Source organism: Hemicordylus capensis, chromosome 6, assembly GCF_027244095.1.
Source record: "Hemicordylus capensis ecotype Gifberg chromosome 6, rHemCap1.1.pri, whole genome shotgun sequence".
Classification (NCBI taxonomy): domain Eukaryota; kingdom Metazoa; phylum Chordata; class Lepidosauria; order Squamata; family Cordylidae; genus Hemicordylus; species Hemicordylus capensis.
The window spans coordinates 142,177,705-142,201,332 of NC_069662.1; the positions used below are offsets into that span (position 1 = coordinate 142,177,705).

At 44.7% G+C, this 23,628-nt stretch overlaps 1 protein-coding gene across 1 annotated transcript in view; it reads left to right on the plus strand.

Moving 5' to 3' along the window:
• Positions 1-23,628, plus strand: part of GPR158 (G protein-coupled receptor 158) — a 216,342-nt gene that overhangs the window by 19,613 nt on the left and 173,101 nt on the right. Inside the window, exon 2 of the mRNA XM_053263346.1 lies at positions 12,934-13,039. Coding sequence (XP_053119321.1) covers positions 12,934-13,039 — 106 coding nt within the window. The remainder of the gene's footprint in view (positions 1-12,933; positions 13,040-23,628) is intronic.

Consider the following 23,628-nt stretch of genomic DNA (forward strand, 5'->3'; position numbering starts at 1 on the left):
AGGCTTCTGTGAGCTGCAGAGAAGAAGAAAAAAGTTGTTCCTCCCCAGCTAGGTTATTCATGGCAGGGTAGAGTCAATTTAGAGGAGGAAAATGGTACATGGAGAAAGTGCTAAACATCCCCATTCTGTGTGCTGTTTCTCTTATCAAATTAGAAACTCTTTTGCTGCTTTTGAAGTAAAGAAAAATAAATTAGGAACATAGGAAGCTGCCATATACTGAGTCAGACCATAGGTCCATCTAGCTCAGTGTTGTTTACACAGACTAGCAGTGGCTTTTCCAAAGTTGCAGGCAAGAATCTCTCTCAGCCCTAATTTGGAGATGCCAGGAAGGGAACACGGGCCCCCTCTCCCCTAGCTATGCCCCTGAGTGGCTCCATCTCCTAAAGGGAATATCCTACAGTGCGTACACAACAAGTCTCCATTCATATGCAACCAGGGCAGACCCTGCTTAGCTAAGGGGACAAGTTATGCTTGCTACCACAAGACCAGCTCTCCTCTCTGATGATCATGTGTCTGGGAAATTGGGAGATCTGATCATGTGTCTTTTGGCACTGGTTCACATACTTCTTTTCCCTCTGAAGATGCCGAGGGCAAGGTCAGAGGGTTTTGCTCAGGAGGGTCAATTTTGCCCAAGGATTGCCAGCTGCTGATTCCAACTTTACAGACACAGATAACATTTCACCTGAAGGAGGAATCCCTCCCCACGCCCCAAATAGCTTAGATTAATCCAGGTTGTTCACTTCAAAAATATTTGTCATTCCATAATGTGCAGCTTTTGTTCATAAGGAATACTGGGAAAGCAATTACAGTATGTTCCTTTCACATCATAATGCAGCAGCTTTATTGTAAAACTGTTCCAATTTCATATTGCAATGCTACAGAACTTGGGAGTTCTCAAATTTGGGCCCACAGATGTAGTTGGAATATAACTCCTATTATCCCCATCCACAATGGCTGAAATTTGTAAACCCCTGTTAACTGAATGGTACAATAAAGTGCATGATTGGTTGACTGGAAATGCTGTATTGTGCTTGCCCTAGGTGCCCTCTTTTTAAGGTGTGTGTGTGTGTGTGTGTGTGTGTTGGGGTGTCTGTGTCTGTAAATAATTAGCTACCATGTCGTGAGCACAAGACAGGGGTTTTAAAATGTGGGGCTCCAGATCTTGTTGGAATACAACTCCCATCATCCATAGCCATAGTGGTTGAAGGCCATTGTAGCTGGGGATTATGGGAGTTGTAGCCCAACAACATCTGGGGACTCAAGTCTAAGAACCCCTGCCTTAGAGGACTGTTATAAGGATTATTGAGATTAATGCTAGTTTGTTTCCAGGCTCAGTTCAAGATACTGGTTCTGTCCTTTAAAACTCTAGATGCTTGGAACCTGGGTGTCTGAAGGAATGTCTCCACCTGCACAAGCCTGCCTGTCAAGACACATACAACAGTCCCCTGCTAACTGAGCAAAGAGGCACCTTGTTAAAGTGGTGATTCTCTTTATTGAGCAGGGGGAGAGCAACTGGCCCTGTCCGACCCCAGCACAGCATCCCTCCCGTGGCTGTTGCTGGTGTCTATCTTGTGTTTCTTTTTTAGATTGTGAGTCCTTTGAGGACATCCATATCTATCTATCTATCTATCTATCTATCTATCTATCTATCTATCTATCTATCTATCTATCCAACCTGCTTTGGGAACTTTTGTTGAAAAGTGGTCTATAAATATTCATATCCGTATCCATCAATTAATATCCCTTCTGGGTGCCCTGCCTTCTGACCCTGTCAGAAAGTGGGACATCTAGGCCAAACTCCAAGATAGGCTGCAGCAGGAGGCCCAATACTGGCACAGGGAAGGCAGCTAGTAGGAAAAGTCATTCAGACTGAGGCCGTGCTGGCTTGGAGCCAAGGATTTTTATGGGCCAGGTGCATCTCAGTGGTGGGGCTCAGCTAACTATCTTCAGTTTGTAGAGTCAGCTGACAGTGCTCAGTAGTGCAACTCAGAGGACACCCCTGACCTAAAAGACCTAATTGGCCTGGCTCACTGGGGGAGCACAGAGCAGAAGGTCCAGCTCAAAAAATGGCGCACTGGAGGCCCAGGTTCAAGACCCATCCCCACTGGTGTTCTACAGCTCTTGTCGTGGGTGGTAACAGGAAAGAGGACTTGTTCCATGGTGGCACCCAGATTTATGGAACTCCCCCCCCCCTCCTATGCATATGTATCTAGCACCCCATGTTTTTTGCCAGGCAAAGTCATAGGAACATAAAGAAGCTATCTTGTAATGAGTCCATACGTTAGTCCATTTAGCTCAGTGTTGTCTTCACTGACTGGTAGCAGCTCTTTAAGGTTTCAGGCAGGAGTCTTTCCCATCCCTACCTGGAGATGCCAAGGATTGGATTTGATACCTTCAAATTCTCTTTCACTGAGCTATGGCCCCATCCCCCAAAGGTAATGTCTTTCAGTGCTCACATGTAGTCTCCCATCCAAATGCAAACCCAGACAGACCCTGCTTAGCAAAGGGGACCATTCATGCTCGCTCCCCATCCTGTTGTCTTGGAATTTTGAAAGCTGTTTATGATAACCACTTTCCCTCTTAACGGGCTGACTGCTCTTTTGTGGGTTTTTAGTCACTGCCTCGCTTTAAAAAAAAATCTGCTGTTTTGTTCTATTTCTTTGTATTGTCTTATCTTGCATGATGTTTCATTTGTTAGCTGCCTTGAGGCAAATGCAAAAGGCAGGATATAAATCCCAAAAGGAAATGAATGAATGATGGCGTAATGGTTGTGAAGGGCTCTGAACACTTGAATGTTCTGTAAAATGCTAATTATTATTGTGCATTACCTTAACATGTGACTTCTGGTCTATGGGCATTCAGAAGGTTACATTTGGAACATCTAATCTTGAAGTGTGGTCCTTTGTGTTAGAAGTGTCAAACAAGGCTTGAAGATGGAATATTTATAGACATTAGCAAATTAGTTTTCAATAGGCAAAATGTGCTTGGTTGTCAGATGCCTCCAATTACCATTACTTATTTATCTATTTAATTTGATTAACGTATCACTGAGCCTTGGATTCCGCTAAGCAGTGTCAGTCTGAATGAATATCAAGCTGATCTGATGCTGCTGATGAGGCAAATTTGACTTATTATATGGTTAACGTTCCATGTCCTTATCAAACATCAGGACAGCACAGCTAATATGACTCCTGCTTCATTTAGTAAAGAGTGCATTCTTTATAAAAAATAAACTTCACTCTATCACAACAGTTCAGGAAAGGGGCTGCAATTCAGTGAAATGCAGCAGCCAGATTGGTCTTTGGGGTAACCCGGAGAGACCATTTTATGCCTGTACTTAAACAGTTGTACTGGCTGCCAATATGTTTCTGGTCAAAAAATAATAATAATAACAAAATATGGAGTGTTGGTTATTACCTTTAAAACCCTGAATGGCTTAGGTCCAGGTATACCTTAGAGAGTGCCTTATTCTGTATGATCCCCATCACATGTTAAGGTCATCTGGAGAGGTTTGTCTCAGTTACCACTGGTACTTCTAGTGGTGACTCGGAATCGGGCCTTCTCTGTAGCTGCTCTTGGGCTGTGGAATGCACTCCCGGCAGAAATCCATGGTTTGGGTTCATTGTTGGCCTTCAAGAGAGCCCTTAAAATTGGTTTAGACTGGCCTTCCAAGGTTTTAAATTGTTCTTAAATGTTTTAAACTGTTTGTTTTTAAACTTGTTTTCATATTGTTTTAAGCTGATTGTTTTAAATGATTGTTATTTTTTGGTTTTGTTGTTGTGCACCACACAGAACCTCTGTATAGGGTGGTATAAAAATGTAATGGATAAATATGTAATAGATAAGTAAAATAGAGCACCTGCAAAGGGCACAGGTTCAATCCCTGGCATCTCCAAGTAAGGCTATGAATGAACTCTATCTGAAACTCATGAAGCCCTGCCTGTCAGTACAGACAATACTGAGCTGGATAGACCAATGGTCTGACTCAGTATGAGGCAGCTTCATATACATATAACAAATGAAGAAAAATGCAAGGTAAAAAACCCCCAAGACATGTTCAACTATATGGGAAGCCAGCATGGTGTAGTGGTCACAGTGTTAGACTGTGAAGACCTGAATTCAAATCCCCATTAAGTCATGAAACCCACTGGCTGATTCTGGACCAGGCACTGATTTGTCAGCCTAACCTACCACACAGGGGTGTTGTGAAGGTAAGCATAACCATGTATTTCTCTGGGCTCCTTGGAGGAAGAGCAGGATAGAAATGTAATAAATAAATAAATAAATATAGTCTCATCCTGGTAACTCCATTTCGCCACTGGACACCTTCCTGTTTCTTCCCATTTGCCCCTTCTGCCCACCCATTGGTGGTGTCATTGCTTCAAGCTGCCTCCAATATCCCTTCCCCAATGGAACCCCACAGATAGATTCCAAAGCATTCTAATGAGGATTCTTTCTAGTTAAGCTTCTCAGATCCTACACCTTTAAAGATGGTGTTTCTGTGCTGCCTGGCTTGGCTTACTTCAGTGAATCATCTGGAGCTAACTTCTGCACAAGCACTTCTTTTCAGTGCACCTGTTGCTTTGGTTTGCCAACATTTCACTGATTACTGGTCCTCTGCCTTTAATAGTAGCTTGAGCTGCAGACATTGGTAAATGCTATTTCCACGCAATGAGAAACTTTAACCACCTTAAACTGGACAGCTGTTAAAGGCAGAGCAACAGGCTAGGCCACTTTTCTTGTCAGTTGGCAATCCTCTCTCTTTTCTGCACGTGGCACTCTGTGTGCATAGAGTTTAGGGTACAAAGCGTATTCCTCATTTTCTATTTATTGCATATGGTAGGCATTTTCAAATGTGGGTCCCCAGGTGTTGGACTACAACTCCCATTATACCCCACCATGAATGCCTAGGCCATTGTGGCTGGGGATGATGGGAAGTATAGTCCAACAACATCTGAGGACCCACGTTTGAGAACCTGTGGCTGCAGAAATCAATAAAATAGTATAAGACAACCCTCATTCAATGACAAATTCCCTCCTTTTCCTAACTTGAGCCTCCAAACCAGTCCAAACCGGTAGGACTGGAAAGTGCTCAGGCATGGACTTTGGTGAGTCTGCAGGGGGTAAGGGCTCCCAGAATGAGGAATAGGCACAAAGAATGCCTCTCTCGATGGTCTTTCTGACCAAAACTGCTGCACAGATGCTGTGTCATTAAGTGGGCATCTTTGGTGGATATCAGAGATTGTGATGGGTCATGAGAGGAACTACTTTCTCAGGTACTTTGGGTCTTGAGACCCAAGTTGAGGGCTTTTGTAGATTACAACCAGGACTTTCGCCTGTGTTGGAAGAGAACAGGGAGCCAGTGTGGACATCAGATTAAGCATTCCACATTGTAAACATCCACAAAAATTGCTGTAAAACATCTTCTAAATCACAAAGCTGCTTGCAGAAGAAAAGTAAAACACACACTTTTCAGTTGCAAGTTAGTATAGATGAAATCATGAGTATATTATTCCCATAGGATCAGACTGGAGTTTGCTAACCATGAATATATGTCTGCAAAAAATAACCCAATACACATTTGGTGGATGCATTTCATCTGACTGGCCTTCTTCAATGGCATTCAGGTATGCTTGACTAACAAGCAGAAGATTGCTGGTTTGAATCCCCACTGGTACTACATCGGGCAGCAGCGATACAGGAAGATGCTGAAAGGCATCATCTCATACTGCACGGGAGGAGGCACTGGTAAACCCCTCCTGTATTCTACCAAAGACAACCACAGGGCTCTGTGGGTGCCAGGAGTCAAAATCGACTTGACAGCATACTTTACCTTTATTAGTTATCTCTTAGACCGATCGAGACATCAGACATCCAGGGTCATGGAGAGAGCTCGATGGCTTCTGAATTAATACCCAGTGAATCAGAGGCCCTTTCTACCCTTGGGCCCTTTAACACTGCTGGGGCATTGCTGTTCTACAGTCAGTTAAAAGAGTACGTCTGCAGTTCCTCACAGCACCTAATAGAGCACTATGTTGCTCTTATGCTACTACAGTGTTTATCCTCATAGCAAAGGGGAAAGTGGGTGGGTGGAAACCCTGGGTCTGGAAGCCCTTCAAGTTGGGGGGAGGACCGGGCAGTTCAGGGGAGAAGTTGGGGTGGGAAGCCCCAGCTCCAATGGTCTCCCCCCCCCACTGCCCAGAAGAGTCACCCCTACCAGCATAATTAGACTGAGGGGATTCCTTCGGCAGGATAGAGGCCCCTCAGCCAGAGGCGTATCTAGGGAAAATAGCGCCTAGGGCAAGCACTAAAATTGCGCCCCCTGTCCAAACATCTGACACCCATCTTTCAGATAGCTTTACCATATTATCAGCTGAAAAATACAAGTCAAGCTCGTTAATCTTTTAATCTTTCAAAAACTATTTAGCAGTGGATGTAGCCAGACCAAAAAATGCTGGAAAACTACAAATTTCAGTATGCTGGGGCTCATGAAATACCCACATACTATGTAAGGTGTACTTGGAAAACTAAACAGAAGTGCCTGTCTAATTCTCTACTATGCATTGTAGCATCACTATTACATCAGTTTTAAAAATAAATGGAGAATTTGACTTTTCCCAGATACTCTGAAAATAATTAAAGAATATGCAGAGAAAACTGTGTCACTGCTTGGAATATATTCTAGTATTTCAGAAAGACAGTTAAAATGAGAGAAAAAGAGCAAGAAACTCCCAGTGGGCCTTAATACTAAGGATTTCACACTGATTCAAAGACAAACTCATCATTAATAGCCATATTATTAAGACATCACATTTAACTCACTTATCACAAGAAGCAAAGTAAGAGCAAATACAATACTAGCTCATAAGCTTCAGCTCAGTATTCACAAGCCCTGATTCTCTGTACATAGTGCCAAACTAAATATGTGTACAGTGACTTATATTATGTTAATTTTTTAAAAATAAATAAATAAATCTGTAGCCCCTTCGGGGGGCTTCCTAAAGGCCATGGGAGGGTCTGCAAAGGTTCCCCCTTCCCCCACTGGCCTCTAAGGCCTCACAGGGACCATTTGAGCATGTGCAGTGTCCATTTCGGAAAAAATTTTTTAAAGGGCCGCTAAAAACAAAATGGCCACCACACATTCTCAAATGGCGTCTGCGAGGCCTGGCATGGCCTAGGGCCTCACAGAGGCCATTTGAGCATGCGTGGTGGCCATTTTGTTTTTGGCAGCAATTTTTTTAATTTTAAAAAAATGGTGCCCCCCTTAGAGTGGCGCCCGGGGCACGTGCCCTGCCTGCCCCACCCTAGATATGCCCCTGCCCCCAGCCTCACTGAACCAAAGACCTGCAGAACAGGTCACTGCCCATTTAAGTTATGACAACTTGTGCTGAACAATGGGCGGAGCTAGAGGCAGGAGTCAGGAGTCAGGAAACAGGACTATATCAAGGCTAGCTGAAAACCATTCCTTGCTGAAAGAACATCCTCCTACACCTGAGTGGATGCCCTGTACCCAGCTTCACAGCTGCTACACTAGGAACTCTTCAAATCCTGAACTCTTGGTACTACTTCTTGGACCTGTCTCTTGCTAGGCTTCTGCATGGACTTCTTGGCACCTCTGATCCTGGGCTCCCTGGAACAGAATAGGTGGTGCATTACTGTACCAAGCCATAGCACTCCCAAGCAAAGACGTATGAACCTTTGCTTATTAATGGGTTTGATTTTATTTGTCATAAGCACTTGTGCCTTTGTTTCTTGGGTGGTGTCTCCTACCCCACCTTTCTTCTGGCATCCAAGGCATGCGGGCTTTGTTGGGGTGGGGTATTCAGGGAAAATGGCGAAGGTAGCAATGGGAGGAGAAGAACTTGCTCCACCAATTGGCAGAAGAGGTGCCTCTCCTCTTCCCAGTCCCTTCTCTGTAAGTTCCTTAATGCCTACTGCCTTCTTTCACTAAGATGGCTTCAATTTAGTCCATGAGCCAGCTGGGGTGGATGGTACCATCTGAGAGTGGGATGAATGCTCATTTTTAATTTTTGACTACACCCCTAGAGATGAAAAACAGCTGACAGCATTGCAATGCTTTCAGTGTGTTATCATGCTTTTATTGTCCTGACATCGGGCTAGTAGCAACCAAACTTGCAGTGGTTTTTTAATAAGCTTTTTAAAGTGTTAAAAACACAAACACGACTATAAAATTTTATTGATGTTGTTAGAAGAATGGAAATGAAAATTGGCAGGAATGAGAGTCTAGCCGTTTGTTCATTGTTACCCTAAACTTAACCCTTTCTTCTATCCAAAAATGACTGAAATTTTTTGGAGCCCCCTAATTGTTTGGGGTTAGGAATAAAGAAGGGATGATGACACAGATCTTAGGTAAGTACAACAATGCTATCACCTATTTCAAGTCTAATACAGACTTTCATGACTCAGATAAATAAACAAACTATTTTAAGGAGCAGCTTTGGTAAAGAATGGAATGAAACAAGCAATTAAAAAAACACAACCCCAACAAGGGGGTAGATGTTGCCAAAAATCTCTAAGAACATCCATCCCCTAAGGTGCTACTGATGGCCAAAATGTGTGGGCCTTACTCATGGATTAATTCCTATATTCCTCTCTGCACAGGCTGTGCGAGAACCATTTGTTGCTGCTCTTGCCTCTTCGAAACCCTTTTAATTTACACCCCAGCTGCTTTGGGATTGGATGCATATTAGAGACAATAGTTTTTCCATTTCATATGCAAGTTCCTTGTAACTCTTGGGTGAACACCATGAGGGTCTAGGGATTTCTAGATCTCCAAGCACAAGCCTCCGCTGGGAATCTGAAATATGAGAACATTTAGCAATCTGTTTTGGCCAGCTGTTACTGTTAGTTTATATCATTAGAACACAAGAGAAGGAAAGCAGATGGAGGTCGCAAGTCGGAAAAGGGTCATGCTGAGGTTTGGCTGCAATGGGTGTAATACAAGAGAGCGGCCATGTAAAATGTAACACTTGCAAAATGAATTTTCACTCAAGCAGGGAAGTCTAATACAGACTTCCATGACTCAGATAAATAGGTTGTAATCTGCCAATCATTGGTCCATATGCTACATGCTCATTTCACTAGGGTCCCTGGGCAAGTCTTTCCTTGTTCATATCTGTGCCACTTTGGAGATGGGGGCTGTAGTTCAGAGGTCATCTGCTCTGCATGCATCCCTGGCAGCATCTCCAGGTAGGGCGGGGAAAGACTCCTGCCCAAAACTCTGGAGAGCCGCTGTCAGTCAGTGTAGAAGCCAAATCTGGCAACAGAGGTGTAGACAATACTGAGCAGGATGGACCAATGGTCTGACTTGTTTTAAGGCATATTCCTATGTTCCGCTTCTTAAAGGCTCAAAACCACTTACAAAACTAGTTAAGACAGCTGAAAATGCAGTACAAAATGTCGTGCGGAAGGCACACACGCAAAGTGATCCAGCAATCCACAGTCCTTTCATCCTTTGTGAAGTGCCATGGACGCGGATGGCCAGGCCAGCACCACTGCATTCACACATTATGCTCAACACTAGTACAATAAGTGTATAGTGTACAGAGTTACAGATCTGTACACAGGCACGGGTATTCACATGTTATGTTGAAAGCAAGTACAGCAGTATACAGCACTTCCTATCTGTAAAGTAAAGTGTGCCGTGAATCGGTGTTGACTCCTGGCGACCATAGAGCCATGTGGTTGTCTTTGGTAGAATACAGGAGGGGTTTACCATTGCCTCCTCCCGCTTTTCAGCATCTTTCTATATCGCTGCTGCCCAATATAGGTGTTTCTCATAGGCTGGGGTATGTACCAGCGGGGATTCGAACCGGTAATCTCTGCCTTGCTAGTCAAGTCATTTCTCCGCTGTGCCATTAGGTGGCTTTTATTTCCTATCTGTACCCTGCAGTTTAGGGGGCCTCTGCTCAGGTTTACTTTTAAATGAATGTGCGTACAGTAATTCACACAAAAACATGTTTACATGTACAGACACCTGAACACTAGTGCGGTATAATGTCTGAATAGGGCTATTAAGTCTCCTAGATTTATTTCCTTCCCTAGCCCTGTTCAGACATTGTGTTGTATGAGAATATAGATGTATGTGTTTTTGTTTCAATGATTGGATCTGCCAGTTAAAAGTGCACCTGGATACAGGCTCCACTGTTGCATGGTACAGATAAGAATTGTATTGCTGTACCTGTGTTCAGCTTCATGTGTGAATAATTTGTACCTCTGTACACTTGTTGAATGAGTGTTGAACATAATGAGGCTATTCTTATGACCAAATGGGAGTGGGGTGGTGGGAAGGCATCTTCCTGCTCCCAGATGACTAGAGCATTGTTCCCTCTAACAGGGATTCCCAGATGTTGCTGATTACAACTCCCAGAATCCCCAGTTGCAATGGCTTATCCTTGGGGATCATGGGAGTTGTAATCAACAACGTCTGGGAATCCCTGTTAGAGGGAACACTGGACTAGAGCCTCCTTTAGCTCTGTAGTTCATGTGTCCACACGAACACCGCAGCTGCTTTCTCTATGGCTGAAATTGAGAGCTGGGGCCTCCAGCTATCCCACAATGCATTGCACGAGCAGTGGAGAGGCAGCTTCAGTACTGAAGCAGCTCTGCTCTGCCCGGCCCTGTTGTCCCTGGAACTCTTTGTTAAACATGGTCACCAGCTCCTGGGAGCTCAAAAACTCAGTACAATTGTGGAGACAACTGAATTTTGAGGTAGAACAGTGGGTATTTCTGTCCAACTAGACCTGAGTTGAAAGGTTGGGCTACCCACTTAGGCAGGAGCTGGGTAGGAGGGATTCCTATGGCTCCAGATGAGCCTATGTACCCTGTTTTAGCCTCTCCTAGCCTGAAATGGCTGGTCTTGTCAACAAGCTCATTGTCTGAATGGGGCTCCTCAGTCTAGGCAACTTGTCTAGGCAACTTAGAGGAGAGCTGGTCTTGTGGTAGCAAGCATGACTTGTCCCCTTAGCTAAGCAAGGTCCACCCTGGTTGCATGTGAATGGGAGATTTGATGTGTGAGCACTGTAAAATATTTCCCTTAGGGGATGGAGCTGCTCTGGGAAGAGCATCTAGGTTCCAAGTTCCCTCCCTCGCATCTCCAAGATAGGGCTGAGAGAGATTCCTGCCTGCAATCTTGGAGAAGCCACAACCAGTCTGTGTAGACAATTCTGAGCTAGATGGACCTATGGTCTGACTCAGTATATGGCAGCTTCCTATGTTCCTATTTCTCCATGGGAGGCCAGATCCTCTTGCTGTCCTACCAGCTGATGAGCTGTAGTGATCAAGTCTAGTGCTCAAGCATTTCCCTGTCTTTGGAGTTGAGTGTCTGAAATTCCGTATATGTCTATATATACCAAGAGGTCTTTCAGTGGGATAGTACTTCTAACTGATTTACACCATATGATGACATGTCTGGACATATATCCCACAGCAAATTATTTAGTAAGTCATCTTGTGCAAATAAGCAGCTCATAGAAAGTAAACAGAAATATGCAAAGCTGCCTCAGTTCATGCCAGGAAAAAAATAAAACCCAAAGATCACCATGGATGGGTTACTCTTAATTATGCAGAAGTATAAAGTAATTACAGCTGAAGGATTTTAAGCTACTAGGACTTTTATGTTTATTTCCAACATTTAGGTAATTAATTCACAATTTGCTCAGGATCATATGGGAAGATAATGGGATCCTGTGCACGGAGAAATGATTCTGAAAAATAAGGAGTATCTTGTAGTCAGTTAAGCCACCCCCCTCCCCCCTCAAGAACATTATGCAAAGGGACTTCATTCCCTTTGACTAATGTCTCACTGACTAATATAATTTATATTATTCCAATATATGTGAAAAATTGTGAAGTCTGCCTGATGCAATCCATTCTGTGACACAGTCAGCTTCTGCCAATGACAGAACAAAATGAATGGCTGTGCTCCAGATTAACTTCTCATCTCAAACAACAAATGATCTCATGGTGACTCAGGAAGTTCTAAGAGTCCACTGGGAACTTTCTGTGATTCTGTTTTCAGAGGATGAAGAGGCTGAGTGGCACCTTGCAGATATGATTAACACCTGTTGTATGGGTGGGTGTGCACACTAGCTTTTGAGGTGAAGTACTATATGAAGTTTTAAACATTTGTGCTCATGCGGTTAGGTATACCAGTCCAGAAAAATATACATTTTCTCTTCTTGGTACTTTTAACTGGAACAAATTTTGGCACTAATATCTGGTCCTGGAGAGGATGAGCCCACAGGGGCCTTTAGGGGAAGGAGTTCAGGTGGTGTCTGGACCATAAAGAGAGGGGATAGAAGGCATGTGGACAGGGATTATCACAGAACCAGAAAGCAAGGGTGTTCAGAAAAAGGTCTTCCAGTACCATGGACAGTTCTCAGGGAGCTGATGCTTTGTCCCAGTACTGGAACCCATATATATCTGAGCTTGAGACTGATCTATTCAGGCTCCGCCCCTTTGCTGAACAAGGGAAAGTCTTGAAGGCCTCTGGCTTAGCCTTGGAGCCTGGCATGCCATCACAGCTCTCCTACCTCTTGCAAGGTATGTTACTAATGATAGTAAGTGAGTTCGGTGGAGTGTGAGGTCCTTGGCTACTTGGTGGTATCCTGATTGGCAACTGCAGTCTCTGGGGTCTCTAGTTCAGGAATTTCTGCTCAGGGGCCTTGTTGCTGGATGCAAGGTTGATATCAGGACCCTGATCCTGTCTCACTGCCCTCTGCATCAGTGTCCAGATCACTGCTTATAGTCTAGGTCATGACACTCTATGACTTAATGAGGTGCTTCATTTTTCTAATCATACTGTCTCATAAATACAATTAAGATTGAATGGTGCTTTTTTTGTACTTGCTAAGGAAAAGATCATGCCTTTTTGGCTCTTTGCTAATTACCTGTATATTTTTCTTCTTCTAGGGGTGTCGTGAAAGTGGACATAAATCTTCAGAAAGTGGATATTGACCAGTGTTCAAATGAAGGTTGGTTTTCAGGAACTCATAGATGTCATTTAAATAGCTCTGAGGTAAGAACATGCAGGAATACAATTTAATCTCAAAAAATAATGACACACACCACGTTATTATTTTGGACTGTGTATATTCTTGGTCTTGTCCTGATTTCCATGCCTTTTAAACAGGAAGCAGCTCTCCTTCCATCATGGGATATACAAGACCCGAATGGCACTGATAATTAGAACAAAAATCAGACTGTGGTTGGTGTGATGACTGTCGAATCTTGATGAATGAATTCAGGATCCACATGGGTGTTGGTAACTTGGAAAAATGAGGGGTGAGCAGGCTGGAGCCTGAGCTATACTTGGATTCTGTATCCAGTCCTGTCTCATGGCACAGAGCCCAGGAGTTCTGGTGGCTAATGAGGCAAGGCAGGGTTGGTTGGGATAGCACCATAGACCCAACAACAACCAGAAGTAGAAAGTAGGGATGTGGACAAATAGATTTTTTTGATTCAATTTGTGCCCAAAACAAATCACCCCTGATTTGTTTTGTATCTAAATCTAACACACACCCCCCACAAATCACCCCAGATTTGATTTGTATTTGCTTTGATTCAATTTGAATTCAGACTGATTTGGACCACTTAATAAGGTCCTAGGGGCACCAAACTGAGGTATTGTCCCCATGGTAGGCACCTATGGTAGGCCCCCTACCACCCAAATTTCAAGGCAGTGAATTCTTTTAGTTTTTACTGATTTTGAACATTTACTCCATAGGAAACAAAGGGGATTCGAAGTTGCCATATCCCAACCCTAACACGGCTCCCCAGCTTTCATTTTTTAAAAAAGCTAAGCTCTAGCCCTTGTAGAAGTGGAGTTATGGGGCAAAATGTGCAGTCATTATTTTTCAAGTTTTTGGATTCTTTGGTGTATATAGCTTTTCCTCATAATGAATCCCTATGAGGATTCATTGCACACCTTCATTTCTTCTGTTCATTTTGACTGTTACTGGACAGTGCCAACTGTCAACTGTCGTGTACTAACTACACCCCATCTGCAAGGCAGTGGGGTACTCATTTTAATGTTTAGGAATATTGAAATGTTTAGATTCTTTGGTGTCTAATAACTTTTCCTCATAATGAATCCCTATGAGGATTCATTATATGCATTCGTTTCTTCTGTTCATTTTGACTATCATTGGACAGTGCCAACTGTCAACTGCCATGTGTCAACTACTCCTCCCCACACACACACACTGGGGGACTCTTTTTTTAAAAAGGTATTTTTGAAGTTTTAGGTTCTTTGGTGTCTTCATTACACACCTTCATTTTTTCTGTTCATTTTGACCCCACTGCTTTGCAGGTGGGGATGGAGAATTAGTAGCATCCCATGTTCCAACTACCCCACAAGCCACTGGGTACTCAGTTTTTATTTTAGGAATTTTTGAGGTGTTTAGACTCTTTGGTGTGTAATGAATCCTTATAGGAATTCATTATGCGGAAAGATTATTAGACACCAAAGAGCCTAAACACTTGGGGGAAAAATTTCTAGAACATAAACTGAGTAGTACCCTACAACCTTGTGGTTGGGAGTGGGGTGTAGTTGGCATATGACAGTTAACAGTTGGCACTGTTGAAAAGACAGTCAAGATGAATAGAAGAAATAAAGGCATGTAATGAATCCTCATAGGGATTCATTGAAGGAAAGTTACTATATACCAAGGAATGCAAACACTTGAAAAATAGTGACCACACATTTTGCTCCATAACTCCACTTCTACAAGGGCTAGAGAGTAGCTTTAAAATAAATAAATAAATAAAAGCTGGGAATCCAGGGGAATTAATAGGAGGGATCCAAATCTCAAATCGATTTGAATCGAATCAGGCACGATTCGATTTGGACCCAAATCTAGCCAATGGGCCACAGGGGTGATTTGTTTTGTCTGCAAATCACCCGAATCAGCTAGATTCGGGTACAAATTGATTTTCACATCCCTAGTAGACAGAGCTCTTAAATATCTCTGAACTCAGTTGACCTCTGTTGGGCTCTGCCTCCCGGCTAGAGAGCAGCAGCCTTAAAGAGGCAGCCCTCCTCTGTCCTGTGGCAGAGGACATTCCTCCTCACCTGTTGCCAGGGCTGACATGCAGATATCGGCAAGGGTGATGGAAGGGGAGGAGCTCGTCCCCCAAGAGCTCCGATTCTGAGGGTGTTGCTTTGGAGGGTTCAGGCTGTATAGATGCTGTCTTGAGTGGCTTCCTCTCTGGAACTCTCCCAGGCTCTGGCCTGGTGTCCTGACTTTGGAGTCAGACTTGAAGTCACTAGTCAGGGCTGAGATCATGATAGTCTGGGGACAGTACATCGTTAATTCCCTGGGTCTGAATACCACACAGTTGGTCCTGCTGGTCTTTAATCCACCCATTCATGGTTGCTGTAGTATATAGGCTGATCTTTCTATTTCTGTAATCTTTTAAAAACACACACACAGTGCACAGCCAGACTCAGCACTTAACTGCACTGCTAAATGTGTAATGCAAAAAAATGTAAGAAGTGAATATTGAAAAGATGATATTTCCTATATTAAGAAGACTACTTTGTAAGAAACCATTTGCAAAGCCAGGAAATTCAAAAAAGCAGAAAGAGGTATTTGTTAGTAAAGCTGATGCTAGCCCCACATTTCACTTGCCCCAAGGCACCCCACCCAGTAAACAGGCAGTCATCACACCCCGTGTCCTTATACTGTAGTTTTGGGCCACTCAGATGGAGCCTATTTGTTAACAACAGGAGGGAATCTACATGTATTATAAAGGATACAAAGCATATGACTCATACAGGGTTGGTTCACACATCACAGCAGCAAGTACGTTTCCTCTAACCTCTGGTTTCCGGTGAGTCTGTACTCCCAGAGCAAGCCACAAGGTCTGCTCCCGGCATGTCATCCAAACCCACCAATGCTGGGTTCCCCAGCGGTACTTCCCTTTGGGAACCTGGCATTTGTAACCTAGATTTGAAGCTAGTTACAGATGTTGGGCTCCCAGGCAGGAGTGCAATTGGGGAACCCAACGTTGCACAGACCATTTGTGGTGGTTCGGTCTGAATTCAGACCAAACCACTGCTCTTTGGGCCAGTTTGGTTGAACTGACTGGCTTGGCTGGGCAAACCGATGAACTGGTGTGAATCAGTTTTGCACACCTCTCGTTTGGCCAATACACTGGGAGTAGAACTTGTGGCTCATGCCGTGAGTGTGTGCATGCTGGGAATTGGCAGTTGGCAGAAACTTACTTGCTGTGTGATATAAGCCGCCCACAGTAAGCTGCATGGAGGCAACAAGGAACAACACAGTAAGAAATGTAATGTTCAGAATGAAAGATGGTCTAATCCAGATACTGTCCCAAAGTTGCTCCTTGGCTCTTGATATGCATGGACTTGTCTTAGATGCAGATGTGTACCGTATTTTCACACATATGCCACACCCACGAGTATAACCCACCCATGAGTATACCTTATGGAAAGCTAGCACTTCTGTTTAAAAGACCATAGATTGCCCTCACTGTTGTGTTCCTTGCAGGGTATATATGTGATAATATAGTAAATTGCACTTTATCCTGCCGCCTTCCTCTTTAAAGCAGCAGACAGGACATAATAGCAGCCGCCAGTGGTGCTTGAGCTGTGGAGGCACACAAGCAAGTGGGGTGGGGTGGGGCAGGACACGACTGGAGGTTCATAGGGGACGAGTGCGGCAGGAGGAGTCTGCATTGCACTACTATGTAAAAATAATTCTGGATTCTCAGCACCTACTTAGTTTTCTGCACCCCCACCCTACCCCCATCTCCACAAGAAGCAAAAAATTGTATACATGAATTGTATACATGAAATCATAGTACCTATGTAATGATTTTGGACACAGGACTGATTTTCAGGTGTACTCCTCCTGTGGCATGCATCCTGGTACCATGCATGTTTATTTGGAAGTACGTTCCACTGACTTTAGTGGAATTTAAAGTAAAGTAAAGTGTGCCGTCAGGTTGATTTTGACTCCTGGCGCCCACAGAGCACTGTGGTTTTCTTTGGTAGAATACAGGAGAAGTTTACCATTGCCATCTCCCGTGCAGTATGAGATGATGCCTTTCAGTATCTTCCTATATCTCTGCTGCCCAGTATAGTACCAGCAGGGATTCAAACCAGCAACCTTCTGCTTGTTAGTCAAACATTTCCCTCTGCACCACTTAAGGTGACGAGTGAAGTTTACTTCTAAGTAAAAGTGCATAGTATTGTAGTGGCATGGGCGGGAGGTGGGGATATAGGGAGGAAACCAGCATAGGAATAGCAAGTCAATTTCCTCTTTGCCCTTGGCCAGTCATTTCTTTTTGCATGTGGTTTTAAAAGAATGTATGCTCTTGGCTATCTTTTTATGGAAGGATCTCTCTAACAGCCCCCATAAAGATCAGTGTCTTTCAAAGACTTCCCAGATCCATCTTCCTGTTTGTTTGTTTTAAATCCTGCAACAGTTTCTTACATGTGAAAGGTTTGAATGCTATAAATAGCTATCATTACCTTCTGCATACAGTCTGAGTAATGGAGAGCATTAGAAACACAGTTAATTATAGCACAAACAAATCAACCATTCTCACTTCTTAAAACATAAGTTGACAGTCTGATCCACCCAGGTGCAAGCATTTGGGACATGAAAAGGAAATATAATAGATATTCTGCTTCTCTTTATACAACAGATTGCCAGTGCTTTGGCAATGGCATCATCTAGTATCTCCATTCTGCTCTGCTAATTTTTCTCAAGGTAACAGCATGATTGCATGAGATGATTGTTACAGATCTGCTCTTTTGGACTAATCTTTATTATTGCAGTGCCAATGCTTTTAAAGTTTGGCTTCACAAACCCTTCTCCATGTATGTTTGTTGTTTTGTTTATTTTTTCATTTATATCCCACTCTTCCCCCGAGGATCTTAGTACATGGCTATGTTTAACCTCACAACAATCTTGTGAGGTAGGTTAGACTGAAAGAGAAGTGACTGGCCCAGAATCACCCAGTGAGTTTCATGGCTGAATAGGTCTCTCTGGTCTTAGTCCAGCACTCTAACCACTGCACCATGATTGACACTAGAGATATGGCAGGTGTGTATGTGTGTGTGTGGGGGGGGGGCAGGTTCACACATAACGATAGCAAGTAAGTATGAGGAAACCACCAGTTCCCAGTGAGTTCATGCTCCCACATCTGACACCATTTCTGTGATGTCTGGAAATGGGTGGAGAATGTTGGTAATAATCCACCTTAACTTGACATTGTCAAGCCAAACTCAAATGCTCACTAATAATGTTGGGCAAATGTTGGGCTGAAGTAGCTTGCAACATTCTCTGCCCACCATTCCTGGATCAGAAGTCATGGAAATGGCTGCTGTGGTGGGAGTGTACACTCAGCAGGAACTGGTGGTTCTCCTGGACTTACTTGCCCTATTATGTGTGAACCACCCTGAGGCTGATACTTTTCAATGGCTGTACTAAAACAATGGAATTTATACACACACACACACACCCCACATGCACACCCGGAAGATCATTGGGCTCCCTCTTTTTCCTGCTCAAAATGCACTTGCTTAAGTAGGCCCTTGATGCTTAGTGGTTTGCTGTATTTTTATTGATTGATTGATTGATTGATTGATTGTTAAATTTATACTCCTCCTTTCATTAAGAAAATCCCAAGGTGGCTCACAATAAAATTTAAAAACAAGATTATTTAAAAAGACACATTAAAATATTGAGCTAAAAATATAAAAACAAATCTGATTTAAAAAATTTTAAATTAAAACACTAGCATAAAAAACAATACAAAATACAAGAAGCAGCAGTGGAGTTCTGCAGTGTTCTATCAGTCTGATTCTGTTGCTGCTATGGGTTTTGTAGAGATGAGTTTTGTAAGTTAAACTTCCATTGGCTGAAGACTCGTGTGTGTAAGGAGGCTCTGTGGGGACATGCTGGGAGTCCTTGTACAACTCTCCCAGTCCTCTTACATGCATGTTGTGTTAAACGGCTAACACTTATGAGTGCTGCTCATGCTCCAGAAGCACTCTGGAAGATCAGAAACATACCCCATCATGGCTGGGAAATCTGGGAAGGAACCCAAAGTTGGGGACCCCTGGCAAAGCGTGAACAAGTCATATGGGGGGGCGTATTTTGGACCTAAGCTTTTAAGGAGCTGAAGTCTGTTTATTCCCTGCATATTGTTCAGAGACATATTGTTCATGCTCATAGAAGTTCCATTTAATTTCCATGACTAATAGCTACTGAATAGCCCAATTCTTCAGGACCATGTTGTGAATTGTTGGGAAGCCATCTAAGGTGCTCTTTATACATGATAGCGGTGGTATGGGAACTGTTCTTCTGTGGCCTGACCCCATCATGGTGCTGCTGTAATGTGTAAAGGCCTGGCACCATGTGGGCAGGACCAGTTGCATGGATCTTTCACACCCAGTCACCATACTAAATTCAGGATTAGCTGGTTCTCACGATCCTCATCTGGGTACGAGGAGCCACTAACCAGAGTCAGACAGCCCGTTGCACAGTCTTGTGAACTCAGAAAGCAAAGTGGGAGGAGGGAAAAGTGACTGTGTGAGTGTGTGGGAGCTGGGTAGGATGGGTGCACCCTACCCTCATCCCACCCCTTGCATTTTACTGAGGGTGGATAAAAACCTGTCCTTCCCACTTCCCACACAACAGTTCACATGAGTGGGGATTGGGAGCATGCCTGCTTCTCCCACCCTGGCTGGCAGCTCCTCCTACCCAGATGAGGATTGTGTGAATGAAGAATAGGGCTTCTGTGATTCAGTATTCTAATTGTGGTGAAATTGCAAAGCTATAAACACTGTGATCCTGGCTAGGTCTTTCCCCAATAATTTTCTTTCTCTCATAATTCTTAACTTTCATTTGTCTTTTTCATTGCTGCGTTGCACTGCACTTGACATTTTCAGTGTGCTTTCCAGCATGACCCCAAGATCTCTCTTGAGTATTCCCAATGAATTTAGACACACACTCCCCTCTCCATGTATATGTGGAAGAACTCTTTATGGCTGCAATGTGTGCCACTGGGCACTTGCTTGTTTTGAGTGCCATTTTGGTGGGGAGAGGTTTTTTTTGGAGCTCTTTATAGCTTGCTTGGGATTCCAAGGCTGAGCACATCTCAGCTAGGAATCATTTCTTTGCTAGCTGATATTCCCCTTGAAGGATTTCTGCTATCCTGGGGGAGCATATATATAAAATAAATGTCTTGCATTCTCCTGAAGTGGGAGCAGCAATATGCTAGTTTCCAGACCAGAAATTTTTAGATTCCTCCCACTCTCCCCTTGAGCTAATTCTTTCCTCACAGCAAAAGCTAAAAGGTTTTTAAAAAACCCTCTTCATAACTCATTCAAAATCTTGCATTTTTAAACATATTTAAAACATACTGCAATTAGCAGAGTTGGTAAATAGATGTGTCTTCAGGCAAAATATTACAAAATCAGAAAGAAGGGAACACTCTGTGATTTCTTTTCATCCAGAGGGCAAGTGGGAATGGCAAGAGATGCCAAAGGAGATGGATATGGCAGCTGGCTGGCTTATTCCTTTTTTGGACTAGTTGCTTCTAGATGGTCAGGTTTTTTTTTTGTCAATGGGAGCCAATGCCAGGACAGGAGATGGTTCTCTGAGAGGAGAGGGAAATCTCTCTGGGTGCTTGAATGAGTTACGCATCCAAACCTTACATATGAAGCTGCCTTATACTGACTCAGACCATTAGTCCATCTAGCTCAGTATTGTCTACACTGACTGGCAGCAGCTCTCCAAGGTATCAGGCAGGAGTCTTTCCCAGCGCTACCTGGAGATGCTGCCAGGGATTGAACCTGGGACCTTCTGCATGCAAAGTAGATGCTCTACCACTGAGCTATGATTCTTCTCAAGAAGCAGGACACGCCCTCCAGCAGAAGGGAGGGGTCAGAGGTGTCTGTCTATCTATCTACAGTTTTGCAGTTCAGAAAGATGGGAGATTTGTAAGTTGGCTGTAGCTATAGGCACCTTGCGGGTGCAGGGCTCCTCTCTGAGGATCTGATGTGAAATAAGAGATTTGCTGCTTTTTAGGAATGTCTGGGCTTTGCTGTCACTTATTCTCTACTTGTATACAAAGCAAGCATTTCAAAGATAGCTTAGCAGACCAGTGTGCTGCTGTGGCGAGAGAGAGTGTGAGAGATAATTTTTTCTCCCTCTCTCATAACACCAGAACCAGAGGTCATCCCATGAAACTGATTGCCAAAAAAAATTGGACCGACAAAAGGAATTTTTGGACTGACTTTTTCACACAACACTTAATTAACCTATGGAATTCTCCGCCACAAGATATGGTGACAGCCATCGGCCTGGATGGCTTTAAGAAGAGCTTAGATAAATTCATGGAGGACCAGTCTATCAATGGATACTAGTCTGATGGCTATAGGCCACCTTCAACCAGAGGTGTGCAGGAACTGTTCAACAGCAAACTGGTGTGCCACAAACTGCATGGCCTCGTTTGGGAGGGAGATCGATCGACCCCACTGTGTTGGCAGCGAGACCAGGAGCGGATCCAGCCACACTGCCAATGCAGTGCAGGCCGATTTCGGTTTCAAAAGGGGCCGTGCGGCTCTGTTTGGGAGCAAAATAACGCACCCCCACATCAGACGCAGGGGGCATGTCCGGGGCCACACTCGCAGCCCCTGATGGGTGGTGGCCTGGGTTCTTTGAACCCATTCGCCCAATGGTGGCTCCACACCTGCTTGTAGTTCAGCAACATCTGGAGTATCGCAGGTTGGGAACCCCTGACCTAGAGGGTAGTAGGCTCTCCCTTACTGGAGGTCTTCACACAGAGGCTGAAATCCCGAGCTGTGGATTTCCTGCCCCGAGCAAGAAATTGGACTGGCAGGCCTGCAAAATGCCTTCCAACGTTGTGATTCTGAGTCTTAGGGCCCTGTTTTGCTTTTGCCAACCCATATGAAAAACATTACTGTCATTCACAGATAAATGGTTACTTATATGACTGTGGCAGCCAGAATTTTGCGTGCTAAACACTGAATGGAGAGAATATAGCATCTGTTGAGGAATGCATGAGAAAATGTTGAGGCTACACAATAATGTCAACAACAACTAGTTTTGTTTGTAGAGAAAGCAGACAACTGGCCGCTTTCTCCCTGAAAACTGGCAACCTTTTAGTGTTTGTTGTAAAAGAAAATTGGATGTAGCCATGTTTGTTGAATGTTATAAATTATAATTTAAAAAAACCCTCTCCAGTGCACTCTCATCCAAAAACTACCGAATGCTGGTAGTGCTGCCTCTGGGAGTTCACACTGCTCAGGGCTGTGGGGAGTGTCTAACGGTACGATAATAGCTGAAGAGCCAAGCTCATCATCTCTGGCCTAGTTTGATTGGCTGACATCCTGATGCTGTGTACATGCAGCCAAAAAAAGGCACACATGCAGTCCTAATGTCCTGCTTATGAAGTGTGGATGCTCTTGAACCAGTGGGGTGACTTTTCCCTCTGCCCCTGACTCCATGACCTTCTGGGACTTACTTCCAGATCACACAGAGCACTTCTGGGGGAAGGGGATTAACAAAAATTGCTCTCTTGCACATGAGCACCTGTGCTTCAGAAGCAAGGACACCAGTACTGTGCATGGGCCTTTTATCGCTGCACATGCACGTCATTAGGATGTTGGCCACTGTTAGCACTCCTCCCTTGTGATAACCTGTGAGAGTGTTCAAGGCTGTCGGTGGACTTGTAGGCTGGCAAGGATCATGTAGGCAGGCAACTCTGGCTCTCCAGCTGTTGTTGAATGACAACTCCGTTCATCCCCAGACACAGTAAATTGTCATTCAACAACAGCTAGAGCAGGGACGTAACGATAGGGGGGCTGGGGGGCACGTGCCCCGGGCGCCATCCCGGCGGGTCATGTGGGGGGGCGCCAAAAAGTGGCTCCCCCCACCCCCCGTATCGCCCGCCGAGTGGCGGCGTGCGTGCGGTGATGTGGCGGTGGTGAGTGGCGGCGGCGGGTCGCCCACCGAGTGCGGCAGTGGCTGGCGGCGATGGGCTGCCTGTAGCGTGGCCCGAGCGGCGGCAGATCGCCCGCTGAGGAATTCAGGCAGGCTCGGTGTCGCTCTGCTTGAACTCCTCGACGGGCGATCCGCCGCCGCTCGGGCCACGCTACAGGCAGCCCATCGCCGCCAGCCAGCCACCGCTGCACTCGGCGGGCAACCCGCTGCCGCCACCCACACCACCGCCATATCGCCGCCGCCGTGCCGCATGCCCACGGCACTCGGCGGGCGACCCGCCGCCGCCGAATCACCGCCACCATGATCTGCCACCTGGGGGGCACCGCCGCGCCCTCACAGGTATGTGGGGGCCGCCGGGGGGGCGGGAGGGCGCCATTTCAGGGCCGGCCAGAGCTTGCCCTGGGCGCCGTTTCCCCCTGATACGCCACTGAGCTAGAGAGACAGGATTGCCATGCCTGCCCCTGTGCAAACTGAATAAACTGGTGCTCCCACAGGGGGCGCTGTGATTGTGCAGCCCTGCAGGTGTCCATGTGTGTGCGTGGGAGTCTGAACTGGGTCCTTCTCTTCTGGTCTCGTGTCTCCAAGTCATCACTTCCATATG